The sequence below is a fragment of the Petromyzon marinus genome, chromosome 36, assembly GCF_048934315.1.
Source record: "Petromyzon marinus isolate PM22_M1 ecotype Great Lakes invasive population chromosome 36, UKy_Petmar_22M1.pri1.0, whole genome shotgun sequence".
Taxonomy (NCBI): Eukaryota; Metazoa; Chordata; class Hyperoartia; order Petromyzontiformes; family Petromyzontidae; genus Petromyzon; species Petromyzon marinus.
In genome coordinates this window covers 753,348-773,475 of record NC_133702.1, presented here as the reverse complement: position 1 = coordinate 773,475, position 20,128 = coordinate 753,348, and the positions used below count along the sequence as shown (strand labels likewise).

At 49.8% G+C, this 20,128-nt stretch overlaps 2 protein-coding genes across 2 annotated transcripts in view; one reads left to right on the top strand and one right to left on the bottom strand.

Annotated features, from left to right (window-relative positions):
* Positions 1 to 771: 771 nt before the first annotated feature.
* On the bottom strand, positions 772 to 10,428 carry SLC25A26 (solute carrier family 25 member 26). The gene is made up of 10 exons (XM_032966772.2): positions 9,719 to 10,428; positions 8,525 to 8,681; positions 7,643 to 7,734; positions 6,999 to 7,100; positions 6,173 to 6,220; positions 5,235 to 5,279; positions 4,554 to 4,623; positions 3,204 to 3,268; positions 2,561 to 2,634; positions 772 to 1,823 (listed from the first exon to the last, which is right to left on the bottom strand). Exons 1-10 carry the CDS (start codon positions 9,749 to 9,751, stop codon positions 1,715 to 1,717), a joined length of 795 nt encoding a protein of 264 aa, XP_032822663.1. The 5' UTR covers positions 9,752 to 10,428; the 3' UTR covers positions 772 to 1,714.
* Positions 10,429 to 10,618: 190 nt separating this feature from the next.
* The window catches only part of CRBN (cereblon), a 37,727-nt gene continuing 28,217 nt past the window's right edge, over positions 10,619 to 20,128 (top strand). Inside the window, exons 1-3 of the mRNA XM_076071990.1 lie at positions 10,619 to 10,843; positions 14,647 to 14,777; positions 18,183 to 18,385. Of these exons, the coding sequence (XP_075928105.1) occupies positions 10,783 to 10,843; positions 14,647 to 14,777; positions 18,183 to 18,385 (395 nt within the window). The 5' untranslated portion in view covers positions 10,619 to 10,782. The remainder of the gene's footprint in view (positions 10,844 to 14,646; positions 14,778 to 18,182; positions 18,386 to 20,128) is intronic.

Sequence of the window (20,128 nt, the reverse complement as noted above, 5' to 3'; positions counted from 1 at the left end):
CGGTGGGCTAAAGTAGTGAATTATTTGTCTTTTGTCAACGTGACACTTTTTTGCTGATTGGCCGTGTCGGGTGGTGGAGGGTTACGACACATTTATAAATAACGCGATCTAACCCAAAAACCTTCATTATGAATATTGGTCGCGAAAGCCTACGTGTTAAACTGACACTACATCTGATGCGTTTTCGAGCCTAAAACCCTACATCGGATAAGCAGAGGGCTCTTAAATATTACAGCTGATGAGCGCCCGCATATCAGAAGCACTGTACAGGTGTGTCTCCATTCAGTGCCTCATCAGCGGTCAGGCTCTGTGGCCTCGGTCTTCCCTTCCTGCAAATGGTCTCACAGAGGTCGAAGACCGTGAGCGTCTTTTGCGAGCTGCCGTTCAGAAGGCTCGCGATGGGGTGGACCACACTTTGGGCTCGCGATGGGGTGGACCACACTTTGGGCTCGCGATGGGGTGGACACACTTTGGGCTCGCGATGGGGTGGACCACACTTTGGGCTCGCGATGGGGTGGACACACTTTGGGCCCCACTCGGCCACGGGAGGGCCACCTCAGCACGCCTCACGAATCCGCACCAGCGTAGCCACCCGCTGTGGTGGCGGGTTTGACGACACATTTATATTTACACGATCTAACCCCCCAAAAGAACATGTATTATGGATATTGGTCGCGAAAGCCAACGTTTTATACATTCCGCATCTGTTCCAACTTCCAAAATGTTAAGTATGAATGCATTTATTGTATAAAGTAAAACACCGAGTGCACAAATTGTTTCCGTTTTATTGTTAAATAACATTTCTGAGTTGTATAAACAGATTTCTTTTTGTTTTCTACATTTTGTTAACATTTGAAATAACCTCTTTCGCCGTACCAAAGTAAATGCAGGTAGCCCCTTGAAGAAATAGACTCCTGGTCTCTCTCTTGCCTGGCGATAAATAAGCGTCGACCACGCGGTGACGGAGAGGGACACGGCAGACGTCACAACAGCGATAAAGAAACTCGGTTTTAACGCTCCAGCTATGAGATAGCGCCTACGCAAGGCGCTCTATGAATTAAGGTAAGGCACACCGCCCGTGTGACGCTTCCCATAACCCACGGGGGTATGGGGTGGGCACACGGCAGCTATGGGAGCCCCGCCACGGGGAATCATCAGGGAAGGGGAGACCGCCACTGCCGCTCAACGCAGAGGGCCTCGGGAGATGGCGAGCGACTCCTCGCCGCTACTCTCCTGGTCAGGTAGCTCCATGGCCGTGGCATCCACGCCCATCCCCATTGCCGCCACCATCGTCATTATACGCCATTATCAATCCACTGCTGGATGAAGGCCTCCCCACGCCATCGCTATCTCTCAATCCTGAAAAGTAACAGCTGCTCGGGTGCTGGTGCAAGGTGGATCGTTACATTACCCCCAGTCTGCATTTACATAAAGGTGGCAGTAGAGGGCCCTCCTTAGTCACAAGCTCCGCGAGGACTTGCACCAGCTGGTGCCCGTTATTCACCAGCTGGTGCCCATATTCTTGGGTCTTTCGGTAAAGTCACGTAGATAGGTTCAAAGAAAATAACAACCTATCAACGTGACTTTACTGAAAGACCCAAGAATATGAATTCCTGCAGTCACGAAAGCTTTAAGTCAGCTGGTGCCCGTTGTTCACGCGGCACCAGCGTAGCCAGCCATCACAATGGCTTCTGGCCGCGGCCACGGGCTCCGGCTATGACGAGGCGAGCAACAGGAGATGGCGAGCCTTGTCGTAAGCCCCGAGGAAGATGAAGCCGCCCAGGCTGATCCAGGCCACGCGGGGGAGCAGCCCAGCGAAGAGCCTACATGGGCAAGGACAGCGTTTCACGCGCGCTGCAACGTGGTGGCAGAGCTCAACAAGTGTGCGGGCGGTGCGACTGCTCCGGGCCCCATGGGAGGGAGGGCTCATGGGAGAGGCAGGAGGCTGCAATTTTATTGCTCGCTCCAGCAGGAAATGCCAACTACGTTATGCCACCGGCACGAGTGGGGAATGGTGGAAAACCAACATTGGGTCCAACATCCAGATCCTGTTCAAATAAACTGTACCCAAATGTGAATATTTTAAATGATGAATGTGCCACAAGAGACGATTTCTATTTTATAATATTAAGTGCCATCATTTGAAATCAATCACACTTAATTTGTGTTTTAAATCAAGGTACAAGGTGATCATAGCGTCTTTCCGAAACTTGGCAAAACCTCTCACACCCAGCACGCGAGGGAGTTCTTCCATGCTGCGTCAATTGGTTCACCATATACCAAATATCCATTATATCACGTTTTTACACATTAGAGCTTGGAGCACGGTTAGACTGAATGAAGAGCCAAATTTACGCAATGACTTTCCGTGTAGTCACTGGTAACCAAGTTTAAGTAGACAACTAATTCCACTGAGAGCCTTGGTAAGGCTGCCTTGATTTGAATCCAGGATCGTATCCCCTTCTGCAGCGCTTTGAGCACAGCCATTATGAGCCCTCCGAGCCACTCGGCCATTTCGCCCCAAAAATAATGTTTACAACAGAGGCAGAAGATCCCATACCCAGACAATCCCTGTATCCTCCAGATGCCCAGGAGCACTGCTGTGATGTTTCCTTCCGCCGTGTTTGTTCCGGCCTGATACAGAAATGCAAAACATCAACGCAAATTAGAAATGAAATGTAGCTGTTCAGCAACGTCTACAACTCCCAACATTCACCTATGGCAGGCTTTCAACAGATATTTACAGAATTCGTTATTAGCCTGCATCGTCATGGACTGAATGACCGTATCACCTACCTGGCCCTAGACAGCCACTGACCTGCTGCAGGACCATCTGTCGTTGGTCCTGCTACCCTGACGAGGATCTGGTGTCTTCTTTCTGTAATTGTGCTTGGTAATGTTACACTTTCAGGTGGCTTATATTCATGTTGCCCATCATCTTTGATGATGGGAGGGGGTAGGATTAATTTAGTGACATCGATCCCTCTACAACATACAGGGTATAACACCTCGTGGTTCCCCAGGCTCTTTGGCTGTGCCCGTGACTATACACTGTTAATACCCTCAGCAACAATGCGTCCATTAACCCCGATTCCTGTGCTCATGATGCATGCAAGAAATATATTTTTATATATTTTTTTATCTTCGCATTTGTGGCACGCACGCGGCCGTGAGCATGTGTGGGTCGAGGGTCGATCTCAAACCTTGGCCAGCATGATCCTTGTCTTCGCGACGTCCAATGGCGTCGTGACTGCTGCGGCCAAGCCCCCTGTGGTAGTAACACACAGGGAACAAACAGGCAGTGGTTTTGACACAATCACCATTACACACACACACACAGACCCACCAAAATATCCGGGCAGTGGTGGATATGCTCGTGGCCCGTGATTCAGTGGAGGCAAGGGTTGGTGGATCGCACAGATGCTGCAAAGCTCCCTTCCTGTGGGCGTCAAGCAGGCGCCATACACTGGCTCGCCAAGTGACGGCAGTGCAGCCAGCACGTGAACGCCACCCGTTCTGTCTGGAAAGGACACGGTGTGTTTCCACCTCGCACGCGTGTGCTTTCTCCGGGTGCTCCAGTTTCCCACAGCTTGGGCAAATGTTAGCATCGGTTCACTGCGTAGCTGCCTTTCCGCTCGTCTGTGATTCCTCCTCGTGCATCTGAGTCGTTCTCTCTATGAGAGTGAGCGAAAACTGTTCGGCGGCACGTTGCAAGTTGGAATTATCATTAACTAAGCGTTTGACCGAATATATTTTTGGGGAATAATCAGCTTGATTTCAGAGGCTACCGTAAAACCTCCCTCCAAGGGCCTGAGAGGCCACAGGCTGTGCAGCCTCTAAGTGCACGAATTTCCACACAACTGGATTCACCTGCAATGATTCAGGTTATCGCTGTCATTATTTTTAGGCCGCTGGATGCAGTGCAAGAGGGTGCACTTCATGCCAAACCTGCATGCAGCGTTTCCAAACTGTTTGTAGGTATCGCTCATATAACGTTCTTGAAGCTGCACTTTGCAGAGGAGAATATTTTGAATTCAGATATTAACTCAACAGATACAATTACAGTGAAATAAAATCGCATAAATGACTTGAAAACGCCTGATATGTGACCCAGATTGAACAGAGAAGGTCCTTGTCCATAAACATTTGGCAGACCACCACAGCATTGTTGCAAGAAAGCCTGACTGCTGATGAGACACTGAATGTCAAAACTGGTCTGGTTTGCTTGTGTTGAATCAATGCTGCTGAAATGATTCACTCCCAGAAGGCTGTGATGTGTAAACAAATACGTTTATATTTTTTGTGGAAGGACAGATATGTAGGCATATTGTTGGATTATTTTGTTACTTGTATTCTCTAAAATTATGCAAATTATTATTTAGTGATATTTGTACAGATCATTATTATCAGAAATTCGATTGACTTTATTTTTGAATGAAAGAAAAATAATAGAATGTGAAATGAGCCAAATCACATTAGTTTATCTTTTCAGCAACTTATCAAAAGAAGCGTTTACGCGGAAGTACAGGAAGAGAACGTGCAGACCTACGCACCTGCCACAGCTCCACACGTGGCGGCTTGCCACGAGTCCACCTCATGGCCCTGGTGGATCGCCCATCTATCCTGGCGGGCACAGGGTCACCGGGGACATGAACAATGTAAACCAACCATGGTGCAGCACGTATGTATGTATAACTTATTTCGCACCGTACGTAGCCAACCGTGCTAATCGGAGCTCAAGTGCATTAGAAGGGAATGGTAAACTGGTGTCAATCACTCACTCGCTCACTCAGCGGTGAACGTGGGGCTGGTGTGTCCTGTTTCCAGTGGGCTCAAGCCTGCATCGGGCCACACTTTAACGGAGCGCAGGTTGCAAGCTTGCGGGGCCTGCGATGGCACGTTACTACGTGCTCGAGGCTGCCAAGCATGGCTTTGGCAGCTGGTGAAGAAGACTGTGACCAAATCAGCTGGAATACGCCCGGTCTTCTCAGATCTTGGAAGATAAGCAGGTTTGAACGTGCAGAGTGCTTGCATAGGACAGACAGCAGCACGGAAAAATCCATTGCTCTACTGTGCTTCTATGCTCCCACATCCAGTGTCCCCACCTTCACCAACCCACACTTACCAGCATGAATTACATTAAATAACCCCCATGATCAACAAAACTATACATTCATTCAGTGGTACACAAATTGCTGTTGTTTTGGCTGAATAGCGCATTCATCGCTGCTCACCTTCAATAACTCCCACAGTGGGAACTGGACAAAGGAGAATGGGATCTAAAACGGGACAGAAACACACACGCACACAACGTGTACACACACACGTTGCGCTCTCTGAAAGCATCAGTAATGCACACTGCTGGACTTACTCATTGTTTTTTTCGGTAAAGTCACGTATGTAGAAATACAAGAAAAATTATATTAAAACAAAAAACAATCACGACGTTTCGATATTTTTTATGCAGTCACGAAAGCTTTAATACTTTATTACTGCTGGACTTCTCAGTAAGTGCAGGTAACACAATTGTTTAATTTGAAAATATATCTATTGTTCTATTCTTCCGCTTTGTTGATCGTCGCGATTCACCGCAGCCCCTCAGCGCGGTGTTCACGGAGTCCGCTGCGTGATGAACACAACTCAAGAGACACACAGGCTTGCCTTGGGCCTGGGCCATTCCAGGCAATACCCACCACGTAAATATTCTCAAGACCCGTCGGGACTCTCCCCCGAACCATCATCAGCCATGATCAATTGACTGCTGGATTCAAGCCTTCCAAAGCTGAGCTTATTTCATCATTCCATCTCTTAGGTGGACGTATGTTTGGATGCGATGCATTCTTTAACTGCTACTCCAATCACTACCGTCCGTGAACATTGCACATCCTTCTAGCAACCTGTCTTGCCCAAGTCTGCTTACTTTTCTTTAAATGTTTATGGTGTTTTTAACTTGTGTATGTTCTCTCATCCATTGTTTTCTCCTTCTGTCTCAATACAATTCCAAGCTTGTATCTCTCCACGCTCCTATGCACATTTATCAGTTTTTGTTCCGTTTCTTTTAGTGTTAACGACCATGTTTCTGAACCATATGTCAAAGCGTAATGGACATGAAAGTTAAATTAAGAGCGGGTGTCCTTTCTTCAAACTCGAGGCAGGGGGAGTGTGGCCATACCTCTCTGGCGATGGTGCTTTTGAATCCCCGATATAGACCCCAGATACCCTGGAAACACACACACACAAAGATCCTCTATCAAGGCTCAACAGTATGTCTGGCTACGTGCTATTAGCGGCACCTGTTAAGGCCGGAATGGTACATGAAGGGATGGTGGGACCAGCATGCCCACCCACCTTAATCATCATGATCCCCAGTGGTTTTTATATAGCAGCGTCGCTCGTGCAAACTGCATCTCAGCGCTACACAACTCTGCAACACGTTAAGACGTTTTCAGCCAATTAATGACCGTTTATAAAATTGGTAGGAAACCGGAGCACCCGGAGAAAAGCCAAGCGTGCAAGGGGGCAACACTCTATCCCATACAAATGAAACAGATGGAGATTTGTCCACACTTGCTGTACCGCCTTCTCCTGGTACGGCACTTCGACACCCACGGTAAGGGAGTTTTACAACATTTGTGTGATTCATCAACCCCCGCTGCCTCCACAGTGCAGGGTTACAGGCCACGTGAATAGCCACCACCGCCCAGAACCCACAACGCCAGTGGACACAATGAACACACCTAGAGCCCGCAATCTCAGCAGGGTTGGTGGACCGCACAAGGATAACTTGTGTGCAAGATACCCATCTACAGGGATACGAAACAGCCAGTAGTTGACAGTTAAGCAGATCGCTGACCTATCCGTGTGCATATCTGTGATATTCCTCCAAGTGTATGGATTTTCTCAGTGTGACCTCATTTCTTCTCGCGCTCGTAAACACTAAGCGAGTGACGCAGGAGAGGTTTGCCGAGCGACTGATGTCAGTACCGCGCCCCCGTTACCTCGCGCTGCAGCGTGGCAGCCAGCACCTGGCGGGTGGCCACTCGCGTCGCCTGCGCCCGCTGCTTCACCACCTCCACGGGCACGCGGATCAGACACGCCACCTGCTCACGCAAAAGACAACGATCCCCTGTGTAGCCTTTAGCAGACTGCTGGGTACAAGTGCTGTTAGCGAGGAGCACCTATGAAGGCCGGTCTAGCACATGAAGGGGTGGGTGGCCAACACCATGCCCGGCCGCCTTTGTCTCCACAGTGGTGATGTTTACACAGCGCACCAGGTACTCATTTGATACCGAGTCGACCTAGGGAAGGCCAAGGACCGGTTCAGATAATCCTCACTGGTATTGCCCACGAGCGGGAATCGAGCTCGAATCGCCAGGTTCGTACCACAATGCGCTAACCGCTGCGCCGCCGCTCCCCACAAGGGACACACAGACGTGGATGAGACACTCCAGCTGGTGACGCGCAGGCTGCACTGTGGGTGCGTGCACCAAACCCTCACCCTTACCACCACGTGTCCTCGCACCCCAGTGACAAACCTGCCATGCATGGTAGCTGCCGGGGTTCAACCCTGCAGAGCTTGTGAGATCTGATTATCGGGCGCGTTCTGGGTGTGCGACATGCGGAGTTGTGAAATGCTCCTCACAGCTTCTCCGATGGAGGCAGCTGCCATGTGCGACAGGGGAGAGCTGCCCAGAGCGCCCTTCACAGTCTCGTAGGTCACGAAGAACGCGGCGGCTGCAACAACACGCGGCCACGCGCATCCCGTTAGCTCCCTCCCGTCCGGAGATGCCGTGTGACCCTCCCGCAAAATCCACAATAACTTGAGAGACTCATGTTAAACGCAACAGTTATGGAGTAAAAAAAACCTGCATAAATACATTACGTTTAGGCAATCATTACAATTTTGTTTAACTCATGTTGCATGGACGATGCAACCGAGGTGGTCAGTCCTGCTGTTTCATTTTGGCAGACCGCACATATTTGTGAAATTCGACCGGCTGACGAATAAACACACGGCTTCCGTTAGGGACAGCGGGACCTTCTGGAGATCACGGCTCTTGAGTTTGAGAAGCACTGCACTGGCCCATGCACTGTGGGATTGTAGTCTGGCTGGAGGCCACTTTTCCACTGCACAACCGAGCCACGCCATGGCCTCACCGAGCCAAACTGGCGCGGCTCAGGAGGCACCCGGTTGTTTATCCACCGCAGAACAGGAGCCATACCGCAATGAACGAGTCCGTAAGCACATTGACCGACGCAATGTATGAACAAAATTATTAATTGGCTCCGCTCGGCCCTGAGCCAGATTCAGATTTTGTACGAGGCCAGCGTAGCTTGGTTTGGTTCTGGCTTAGCGTGGCTCGCCTGTGGAAAACCATCCGCACCGCGAGGGCCACGTGCCGGCTCGGCTCGGGACGTGCCAGCGGGAAAGCGGAATGAGAGCCGCTGCCCCGGCCCCGTGCCCTGTGGGTCGTGGCGGTTGGGGACGGAGGCCGAGAGGCCGTGACGGGCGAGTGGGCGGCACCGTTGGGGAAGGATCCGACGGCCGCCGAGGGGACGCCCGCGTAGACGCCACGGAAGCCGCCGGCTCGCGCGAAGCCCTGGGCGCTCTGTAGGCGCGTCTTGAGCGTGTCCAGCGGGAAGAGCGTCAGGTCCACGCTCGCACCCGCGAGCCCCCCGGCCTGTCAAACGCACGCACACACGCACGGGGTAAAGGTGCGGCCCTGCAATGACTTGCTCTTGCCACTGCTAGCAGAAGGGCCCGCCACCAGCCAATCAATCGACTCCCGGCGGCGACACCAGCGACCTGCAGTCCTCGTGACCCGCCATTGGTTCACCTTCCCGCCTTTACCACCCTTTTCCACGCTCGAAGAGGTGAACGTACCCACACTTTGTCCTACCACATGCAACCGGCTGATCTGTCACACACACAGACACACACATCTCCGTTATGGGCTGTGCCAAGTGCTGTTCACCATTGCCAGCCATAGTCAACCAATCCACCGCTACCAATCCACCTAGCCCCTGCTGCAAACTAGCTGATTCCATCGCTCCGTCTCCTCCATGGGCGTCCTCTCGGGCACGTTCCCTCCTTTGGTTGCCACTTTGTGCAACGTCAGCTGTGGTTGTCTTACACGCGGTACGGACAGTGAGGGGTTATTTGACCATACTTCACCACGTCGGTCAGTGCGGCTTGGAGAGGATGTCGCTGCATTTCACTCGATGAGCTGCACACCACCCAGCAAGCAGCCCCACACGCTGCATACAACGACAATAACCTGTGCCATTATGCCATGGGTGGTTGCCCATCCCAAGCATTGTCCAGGCTTAACTCTGCTTAGCTTCCGAGATGGCTCGCACTCTCCATGTTTTGTTCATAGGTAAACCATGTTAACATAAAACACGTGTTTGATTGAGACAACGCAGCACGCACGTGTTTCTCCATTTAGACAACACACGTGTGTGTGATTGACACAACGCACGTGTGTGTGTATGATTGACACAACACACGTGTGTGTGTGATTGACACAACACGTGTGTGTGTGTGATTGACACAACACGTGTGTGTGAGATTGACACAACACACGTGTGTGTGTGATTGACACAACACACGTGTGTATGATTGACACCACACGTGTGTGTGTATGATTGACACAACACACGTGTGTGTGTGTATGATTGACACAGCAGGCGTGTGTGCTGTGCGTGAGACACTCACCGCCAGACAGACGAGGAACTCCCTCGTGTCCATTCACGCTGTCGCTGTTGCTGCTGCTGTCGCTGTTGCTGCTGATGTTGCTGCTGATGTTGCACACAGCACACAAAGATCCCCTGTATAGCCGTAACAGACTGTTGGGGCAAGTGCTGTTAGCGAGCAGCACCTATGATGGCCTGAACAGCACACGAGGGGGTGGGTGGCAAGCACCACCCCCGACCGCCTTTGTCTCCCCAGCGGCGATGTTTACACACCGCACCAGTTACTCATTTGAGGCCGAGTCGACCTAGGGGATGCCCTGCACCGGTGCAGATAATCGTCACCGGTGTTGGTGGTCGTGAGCGGGAATCGAACTCGGTTCTCCGGGTTCGCAGCGTAACGCGCTAACCGCTGCACCACCGCTCCCCTCCCCCAACACGCGGGCGGCATGCGCTGAGATCGCCAGGGGTCACGCGGCCCGGACGGCGATGTGCGTCCGGGTTCGCTACCGGGGACCAGGTCCGGGTCGCCGCGGCTTCGCGCCGCCTCCTCCTCGCTCTCGCACGCCCCCCCCACTCCCGTCACCGCACGGGGTGGGTGGAGCACATAGTGAAAGGAAACATAATTTAGTTCGACGTTTCGGGCAACGTGGGGTCGACTCGTGAGGTCGACTCGTTGACCCGAACCGTGACCTTGAATCGGGAACCCTTCCTCGTGTTACCCCGCCCCTCTCAGATTCTAGCCCCGCCCATCACTCGCGTAGCCCCGCCTACTGCGCTTCGCCCGCGCCCAATTCGTCATCTTTGCCCCGCCCAATCTCGGGCAGCACCGCCCACTTTCCATACTGACCCCGCCCGTCTCCGAAAGTTACCCCGCCCACTTCCCGTCTTGGCCCCGCCTGTTCATGGGTAACCCCGCCCACTTCCCGGCTTGGCCCCGCCCTTTCCGCGTCTGCTGCAGAGCCGTAAACACGCGGGCGGATATTTAAGTGCGTAGTGGCTGACAGCGGCAGTGGCTGCAGTCGCTCGCGTGATCGTCTCAATTAACTCGCCAATTAACAAAGCACGCACTCGCGGGCAGCGCGAGACATGGCCGACGACGAGGACGACGATCGCGAGGGGCTACGTCGCTACCTGCAGCAGATGCCGGGTACGCGGCAGGGCTCGGCCTGGGGCTACGCCCCCGCGCCTGTGTGGGTGAGGGAGCAAGGGAGCGAGTGTGAGCAGACCGCTTGCCCTGTGTGAGAAGGGAGCGAGTGTGAGCAGACCGCTTGCCCTGTGTGAGAAGGGAGCGAGTGTGAGCAGACCGCTTGCCCTGTGTGAGAAGGGAGCGAGTGTGAGCAGACCGCTTGGCCTGTGTGAGAAGGGAGCGAGTGTGAGCAGACCGCTTGCCCTGTGTGAGTGAGGGAGCAAGGGAGCGAGTGTGAGCAGACCGCTTGCCCAGGCACCGCTTGCCCTGTGTGAGAAGGGAGCGAGTGTGAGCAGACCGCTTGCCCTGTGTGAGAAGGGAGCGAGTGTGAGCAGACCGCTTGCCCTGTGTGAGAAGGGAGCGAGTGTGAGCAGACCGCTTGCCCAGACACCGCTTGCCCTGTGTGAGAAGGGAGCGAGTGTGAACAGACCGCTTGCCCTGTGTGAGAAGGGAGCGAGTGTGAACAGACCGCTTGCCCTGTGTGAGAAGGGAGCGAGTGTGAGCAGACTGCTTGCCCTGTGTAAGAAGGGAGCGAGTGTGAGCAGACCGCTCGCCCTGCGTGAGAAGGAAGCGAGTGTAAACAGACCGCTTGCCCAAGCGGCTTCTGTCCGGATAGAGGGGGATGATTCACTGGCGTGATCACGGCCTAGAGAAGAGATGGAGCTGATGTGAACGGGGCTGGAGTGGACTTGCCAATGATTGTTACCAGCGGTGTCAAGATCGGCGTCTGTGGAGGAGGAGGAGGCTCGTGAAGGACGCTCCTGGAAGCAGTCGCCCCCTTGCGTCTTGGCCTTTAGTTACTCTCGTCTGTGCTCACCACCAGATGTGGTGATGTTAATCGGTGATTGTTGTGTACATTAAGGATGGACTAGGTCCTGCCGTGTATCTTCAGCCACTACCGGCTCAAGATCGGAATGTGGAAATGAGCAATGCCCTCTACGCAAACAGATGCACGCATATCAAGATAAAGAGGAGGAACTGTGGTGATCCGTTCACAAGTTGAGCTGGCCGCTGAGCACATGCTAAACAAGTCTGGTATTTATCTCCACTGAGTGTGGTTAAATGCCTTCACTACGATGGGATTGGATTTTTGGTTAACCCAATAGTTTTGTGTTAACCGCGTAAAGCTACAGGCAGTAGAGTAATTTTATTTCAGTCGAAGTCAAATTTTTGTCACTCATTCATTCGCAGCAGTTTGTGTCTGAGCCGGAGGCCAGCTTCTTGGTTTTAGAGACTCTAGAGATTTAACCCAGCCAGTAACGTCTCCACAACATCTACAAACATTATATTTCTCTTAATTTGGTCAACTCGGATTTGTGTTTAGTGTAGTGTGTCAATTGTTGATCTCGCCGCCTCGGGATCTTTACCATCCCCATGCGAAGCAGACGACGCACATAGATCCGAGGTTCATTACACCCGCAGTATTATGTATCAGCGCGGCTGCTGGAATTTAATCGCGAACCTCTGTAACGTGCGGCAAACGTGCAACCGCTAGGCCACATCAGCACCCCGATGATGTCGATGATGGTTTAATACGGGCACAGAGGAGGAGATCATCATCACGGTCGTCACGTGTTGGGGCTGTCTTCATGGCTCGTCTAGCAATTGGCATCGCCGATAATCCCTTCCACCCTCAGACCTTCCATGTGGAAGAGATATGTAGACGACACTTTCGTCATTTGTCCACATGGCCTCCCGGCTTTGAACCTTTTCCTAGACCACATCAATTCCAGACACCCCACCATCAAATTCACCATGGAAGTGGAGAAAGATGGCAAGCTGCCGTTTGAGAGGAGACCTGATGGCTCATTGGGACATCCTGTCTACAGGAAACCCACCCACACAGATTCCTACTTGAAACCTGATTCCCACCACCACCCGACGCAAAATAATTCTCTCATCAAAACGTTATACCAGAGGGCTCATTGCATTTCGGACCAACACCACCTGACCAGTGAATTAAAACATGTGCATCTGGCCCTAAAAAGGAATGGATACTCTGACCGTACCATCCGCCAAGCTCTTTCTCCCTCCATACAGAAACAACCACTTGATACTCCAATCAAAACCATCACACTGCCATATATAGCAGGCGTTACTAAAAACATCTCCAAAATTCTAAACAGACACAAGATCCTGGTCCGGTTCAATACAGTACACAAAATCCGTGACCTGATCCCTTCCGTGAAGGATGTCATTCCTGACTTACAGTACCCCGGAGTTTACAGATTGATCTGCACCTGTGGTGACTGCTATATCGGGGAGACGAAACGACATGTCTCTGACCGAATTCGCGAGCACAAATCAGATTTGAAACGGCAGAACGAATTCTTCTGCCGTAGCTGATCACTGTTACAACGCTGTGGATGATCACGATATAATTTTCTCCGATACCAAGGTTCTTTGCAACCCACGGGTTTTTTATCAGAGATTTGTTCACGAGGCAATTCAGATTTACAAACACAGACACAATTTCAACCGAGAAGATGGTTTCAAATTAAGCAACCATTGGAAAGGTGTTCTAAATCGAACCAAACATTAAACTACTTTTCAATAGTACAGTATATACTTTTTTCAAGTAGTGGTATCCCAAACTTTCGCAGCTGCTTAAATTCCCTTTTCACACCATCAATATGTAAACTCCCCCTCCCCCACCTCGCCGGTCTGCACATGTTCACCCCCTCTATACCGTTCATCATGCTAAGTCCGCCAATTAAATGCTATTTTTTATGCTAATTCCTTTATCAAGGCACCTTAATTCCTCTCACACAAGCTTAAAGGTCGCGGTCTGAGCTTGGCTGTGTTCACTCCAGCGCTGTCCTCGAGACAGTCTGGTCCCTTCACCTGATGAACGCCACTTGTGTTGTGGCCGAAACGTCGTGAATTTTTTTTTTTTTATTTTTTGTTGTTTTATACTTTTACGTGACTTTACCGAATAGAACCAAAGAGTATGGATCCTTGCAGTCACGAAAGCTTCAAATCTCGAATCCCTGCTGCGTCCGGCGCCACGTGACAGCCGGTGAGGGTGACGCAGAGTGGTAGGGTCGCGGTTAGCGCTGCGCTGCCCAACCCGTACATTCATTCAGTTTCATTTATGTTGGTATAGCCCTGTGAGCCATTCGGCTCTTGAATCGGGTGCAACCGCAACAAACAAAAAACATGAACAAGAAAAACATCTTCATGTGACTGTGCAAACAGAAATCCAGGAAAAAACAGCAAAATATTCCAGAAAAAGCACCGTACACCAACGCGGTGTGCATCTCAACCCATACGGTTTACCCGCATTCTTGTACATTGAAATGTAGTTTTCAGGTCCATACGGCGTACAGCTGTTTGGATACGGGCAAACAATTTTGTCTATTTGTGTTTGTCTCTTGTGATGGGACGTTGTGGGGTGAACGTTGATGTTTATAAGGGCACAGGGTGAGCAATAAGGTCTGAATTGGTCTGTAATATTGTAAGGCACTTGATAAGGGGTTGACAGGTATGCGAACTCGACCATCCGAGTTCGATTCCCTTTCACGGCCAACACCAGCGACGATTATCTGAACCGGTCCTGGGCCTCCCCTAGGTCGACTCAGCCTCAAATTAGTTCCCGGTACGTTGTTTAACCATTGCGACTGGGGAGACAAAGGCGGCCGGGCGTGGTGTTGGCCACCCACCCCCTCGTGTGCCGTTCCAGTCTTCATGCTCGCTAACAGAACTTGCCCCAACAGTCTGTTTACGCTGTACGGGGTACCTTTGTTTTGTGGCTCTCTGTGCAGAACTGGAGGATGTGGAGGGGGAGGTGGAGGAGGAGGAGAGCGAGTTGGAGGTGGACCCGGGAGACGAGAGCGATGACGGGGAAAGCCCCTCCATCATCAACTTCGACTCCACCCTGCCCGCGCTGCACTCGGTACGCGTGCCCTGCTCCTTCCATCACAGCCGCAGGGAATCCACCCAGGGGGGTTCTCACGGTCGTGCCCATGAGCTAAAGCTAACTGGCACGTGGAGCGAAACGTCGGACGGAATGCCGAACAACTCGTGGTACAATCCGAAAACACGTGGGAGAGCTATAGCCACAGAAGTGTTTTCATTTGGGATCTTGGGATTCCGTTGTGTATTACTGGATGGAGTTGGATGTAAAAAGATACTAGGCCCATTCGAGGCAGCCTATCAACACTATACACGACTGAGTTTGGAACCCAGTGATTTCTTGCAAGTGTAATGCTGTTGTATGTATGGAATAAATTATAATCTTGTGCTCATGGCCAGATTCCAGATTTATCTCTTTGTGTACAAACTGATCATGTGCTGTCACATTAACTAAGACTCATAAAGCCAAAACCAGCCAGTTTGCCTGCTTAAATAGCTCCTGTACTCTCGTGAAGTATTGCTGCTTTGCAACGCCCATGGGCAATGGACAGTAAGTAAATGTTATATTCTTAGTTCTTTCTGTAAAGTCACGTTGAAGGGAAACAATAAAATAATAAAATATATATAAAACAATAAAAATTCTCACGACCGTTTGTGTTATGGTCGAAACGTCGTGAGAATTTTTATTGTTTTATATATATTTTATTATTTTATTGTTTCCCTTCAACGTGACTTTACCGAAAGAACTAAGAATATGAATTACTGCAGTCACGAAAGCTTTAAATCAAAATGTAAGTAAATGTTGTTTTGCACAGAGAGACGCGCTGTTAGTTTCTTAGGGGCAGCACGGTGGCGAGATGTTAACTACCTCGCGTGGTATACAGGAGGTCGTCGGTTCGATTCTGACCCTGACTGCTGTATATTTCGAGTTTGCATGTTCTCTCTTCCCGTGGCTGCTTGGATTTTTCTCCAGGACTTCTGGTTTTGCCCTCTTCATAAACGTGCGTTTTAGAGTATTTGGCTGCTATACATTTGTGGCCAGGTTGCTTCTGAAAGAGAGCTATTTAACTCAGTGGGCCTTACCTGGTAAAAAAAAAAAGTTTTGTTTTTAGTATTGATACCTTTGTGGTTTAAATGTTTATCGGAGCTCTTTGGCAGTGTCCACATGGAAACCAACTAGATGGAATTGACTAATAGCCGCCAGCAGATTCACCATCGTATAGCCGATGCCAATGACATGAAATTGGTCCTGTTCCACCACAATTTCTGCGTAACATTAAGGCAAGAAGTGAAGATCTGCAGAGGCCGAGACAGCCGACACAAATCATTTACAGTAATGCAGTCTTTTTTTTTACTCAAAACGTCAATGATGCTGTGGCCGTTAAAGGCAAATATACCATAGGCGAAGTTTGGGACAATGGCCCATCTTAATTTGTTTTTATGTGCTCAGGGCCATTGCCCAATATGTCGTCTTTTCCTCCTTTTAAGCCCACAGTGATATTGACGAACCTACCGAGTCTTTGCTCCTTGTGCTCGTGCACCACTGCCAATTCAGCAGCGTCACCAACTAACTTGTTTATGTGTATTGTGTAATTATTAGGCTTTGAATGAATCCCCCCAACAAAATAAAGTGATTGTGCTCCCCACCTCCTCCAAGACAGTTTCAGTTTTTTTCAGTTTATTTATTTTGGTATAGCCCTGTGAACCATTCGGCTCTTGAATCGGGTGCAACCACAACAAACAAAAAAACAAAAACACGAACAAGAAAACATCTTAAAGTGACTATGTGACTGTGCAAACAGAAAATCCATGAAAAAACAGCAAAATATTCCTGAAAAAAGCGCCGTACATCAAAGCTGTGTGCAAAAAATCCCAGTGGATGCAAGTCAAACAACAACAACAACCACAATACAACTTAGATTAAGTCCATCAGTCTAACTCCTTACTACAACAAAACAAACATGTCCAAACCAAAAAACTTTTCGAAATCACCAAAAAATAAAGCCATAATTGCAACGTAACAGTGATCACAGGGACTGTGACCGAATTTTTACAATAAACTACATAAATAACATGTAACACCAAATCCTAGAGCCATAGCTGGCTGCATGAGTTACTCCACAACAACAGAAGCATCAGTCGGAGTATCAAATTTTTCAATTCACCTTTAAGATCAGCACGCTAAATCAAAATACAGATAATACTTTGCAGCGTCATCCGGAGCAAAACATTTTATTTTATTTTAGGCCACTGAATAGCAGTGGCAGCTAGGGGTGTACAACTCCTCTAGAGCAGTTTTGAGAGAAGATCTCATTGGTAGCGATTCAAGTTGCAGTTTATTGGCAATAGCATTCCAGACTCTGGGGGCATCAATAGTAAAGGCCCTTCCTCCAGTTTTTGTACGGCAATAGGGAATGTGAAGCTGATAAATGAGCGAAGACCTGAGGTCAAATTTGTTCTTCGAAACAGAGAGGAGATCCAGCAGGTAGTCTGCGGATTTTTTTGTAAGTACATCGTGAATAAATAAGATCTGGTGCACAAGCCGTCGAACATTAAGAGATGTTAAGTTTGACCCAATGTAGAGATCACAGTGGTGAGTCCTATATGGGCAGTTCAATGTAAATCTTAAGGCCGAGTGATAGATGGAATCAAGCTTCTTCAGTACAGTACTTGGGGCTGATTTATACACGATGTCACAGTAGTCAAGTAGAGACAGTATGGTACCTTTGTCAGTTCCAAACGGAACATTGGGGGGAAGCAGTGTTTGTGTCGATACAGAAAACCAATTTTTATTTTTGTCTTTTTACCAATATAATCAATGTGATCTTCAAAATTCAGTTTTTAATCCAGGATGACCCCAAGATACTTATAGATCTTGACTTGCTCTATTTGATAATTATTTAAAGAATGTAATTGGGGAAAAATAACTTCCTGCTTGAGTCCTGGTGAGAAGCATAGCACCTTGGTTTTGGAGGTATTCAGGACTAGTTTAAGATGTGCGGCCAGCATGGAATAGCCACTAGGTGGCCTCGACATGAAATAGTCTTCCACCAGTAGTGGCCTGGGCAAGCCATTTCAGGCCTGTGCCTTTACCTCTTTTTAACGTGAGTGTTACGCTGCGCATGCTTCTGAGCGCGTGCCAGGGGAGTGGTTACTGCATTGCACTACGCACCCGACGACCAGAGTTAGATTTCTGCTCACAGCCAACATCGGCAATGAATAATCTGAACCGGTCTTGGGCCTCGTCTAGGTTGACTCAGCCTTAGAAGAGTAGCTGGCACGGTGTGTAAATATCGGCACGACGAGGAGACTAAGGTGACGGGGAGTGATGCTCGGCCACATCACCCCCTCGGTGTGGCACCATGCCGGCCCCCGCATAGGTGTTCGCTAACGGTGCTTGCACCAAGCGTCTGCGTGGCTATACCGGGGACTGCTGTGTTTGCAGTACCTGGGCACGGACCTGCAGGAGTACAGCGGACGCACGGTGCACGACGAGGAGAGCTGCCAGTCGGTGCCGCTGCTGTCGGGCGGCCTGACCATGCTCATCCCGGGACAAACGCTGCCGCTGCACCTGTTCCGCCCCCAGGAGGTGTCACTCATCCGCAACCTGGTGCTCAACGACCGCACCTTCGGGGTGCTGGCCTACAGGTGTGTGCGCGTGTGTATGTGTTCGCGTGACTCAACCTCAAGTACCTAGTGCGGTGTATGAATATCGCCGCTCGGGACACAGTTAGCTAAGCGTGGTGTTGGGCACCCACCCCCACGTGTGCCGTGCCGGCCTTCATAGGTGCTCATTAACAGCACTTGCCCCGACGGTTTGTTAAGGCTATACGGGAGATCTTTGTCTTTGTGCACGCTGTGCCAGTCGGCCGTATCTCACAAGACGGATACATTTCCCCCTAGCCGGAGAACAGCTGTAGGAAAACGATGTAGTCACTTGCAGGTACCCAGGATTGGTTCTGATTTCGCTGCTGATGTTAGCCATGGCAGGGAATCGAATTACGGTGGCCGGAATTAATTTAACTGCTGTGCCACTGCTCTACGTCTGTGTAGTTTATGATATGATCAAAAAGTCACGTATTTTTTAATACGAGGGAAATCAGGACTCCCTTTGTTCCTATTTTTATTTTCTTTTATACTTTTTATGCCGCTACAAAAATGATGCATTCACCTGCACAGAGGATAAAATGTTAGTGTTCTGATTCACTCACGTTTGATATGCAAATATGTCAGTGTTGCATATATTAATATGCAATGTGGACCATTCAAAGGGATAATGCTGTTTGAATGGAATTTGTTTGGCAGTAAAACGTCTACATGGCCACTTGAGGGAGCTGCCTGAATGCAAATTGCGGTCATCTGCGAAGCGCAGATTAAATATGTGGGGCTCTCCGGGTGTCTTATACCTTTAGTGCATTGGCCAGCACGGTGCTGGACAGGAGGCACCCAGTTTGTTTTTCCATTGCAGAAGCTGAGCCGTGCTGCTTGCATTGAAATGCACCGATGACGTGGAACGCTATGTCCATCCTCGGTGTACCAAGAGATGTCACGCGCAGTTATCTCATCATTATGGCTGGGCCTGCTTCACCCAAAACCAGATTATGATGTCTTGCTAGGTCAACGTAGCATGCGTTGGTTCTGGAAAACTTGCCAGTTCATTCGTTAAAATACCCCGGGCATCCTTCAAAACCAGATATTCCATCTGAAGGGATTATCCAGGTAAACTATTTGAATAAAAAAAGAGTTGCATCAATGCGTTGTATATTCCATGCATGTGTGACCTTTCTACCTCGCATGACACTGTGGTGAATGTCGCATCTCTTTCAACGGGCGGATTGTGAGAACAATTCTACTGTACTTTAATCGACGTATTGATAAGCAGCGATGTAGTAGCACACTTGAGGAAATCATTCACCAGCAATATCACAATAAGCAGCGATGTAGTAGCACGCTGGAGGAAGTCATTTACCAGCGATATCACAATAAGCAGCGATGTAGCACGCTTGAAGTCATTCACCAGCAATATCACAATAAGCAGCGATGTAGCACGCTTGAAGTCATTTACCAGCGATATCACAATTAGCAGCGATGTAGTAGCACGCTTGAAGTCATTCACCAGCGATATCACAATAAGCAGCGATGTATTACGCTGGAGGAAATCATTCACCAGCGATATCACAAGGGGGCGCCATGACTGTGCTGTAGAGTCCTCCTTGAAGGCTGGAATTGATGTTTCATAGTTACAGGTTTGTATGTATGGATATACACTGAACTTTTTCGCACCGTACGTAGCCACCCGGGCTAATCGGAGGTGTGGGAAATTATCGCGACGAAGGCACAATGGATTCGCAATCCGTCGCCTTAACCACCTGGCCTCCTGGTCTTGTGTCC

Bases quoted from the DNA above. Each gene is read 5' to 3' on its own strand.
- SLC25A26 (XM_032966772.2), bottom strand. From the start codon at position 9,751: ATGGACACGAGGGAGTTCCTCGTCTGTCTGGCG. The intron at 8,682-9,718 runs GTGAGTGTCTCA...TGCGTTTGACAG, and splicing joins AGTTCCTCGTCTGTCTGGCG to GCCGGGGGGCTCGCGGGTGC. The intron at 7,735-8,524 runs GTGCCGCCCACT...GTGTTGTTGCAG, and splicing joins CGTCGGATCCTTCCCCAACG to CCGCCGCGTTCTTCGTGACC.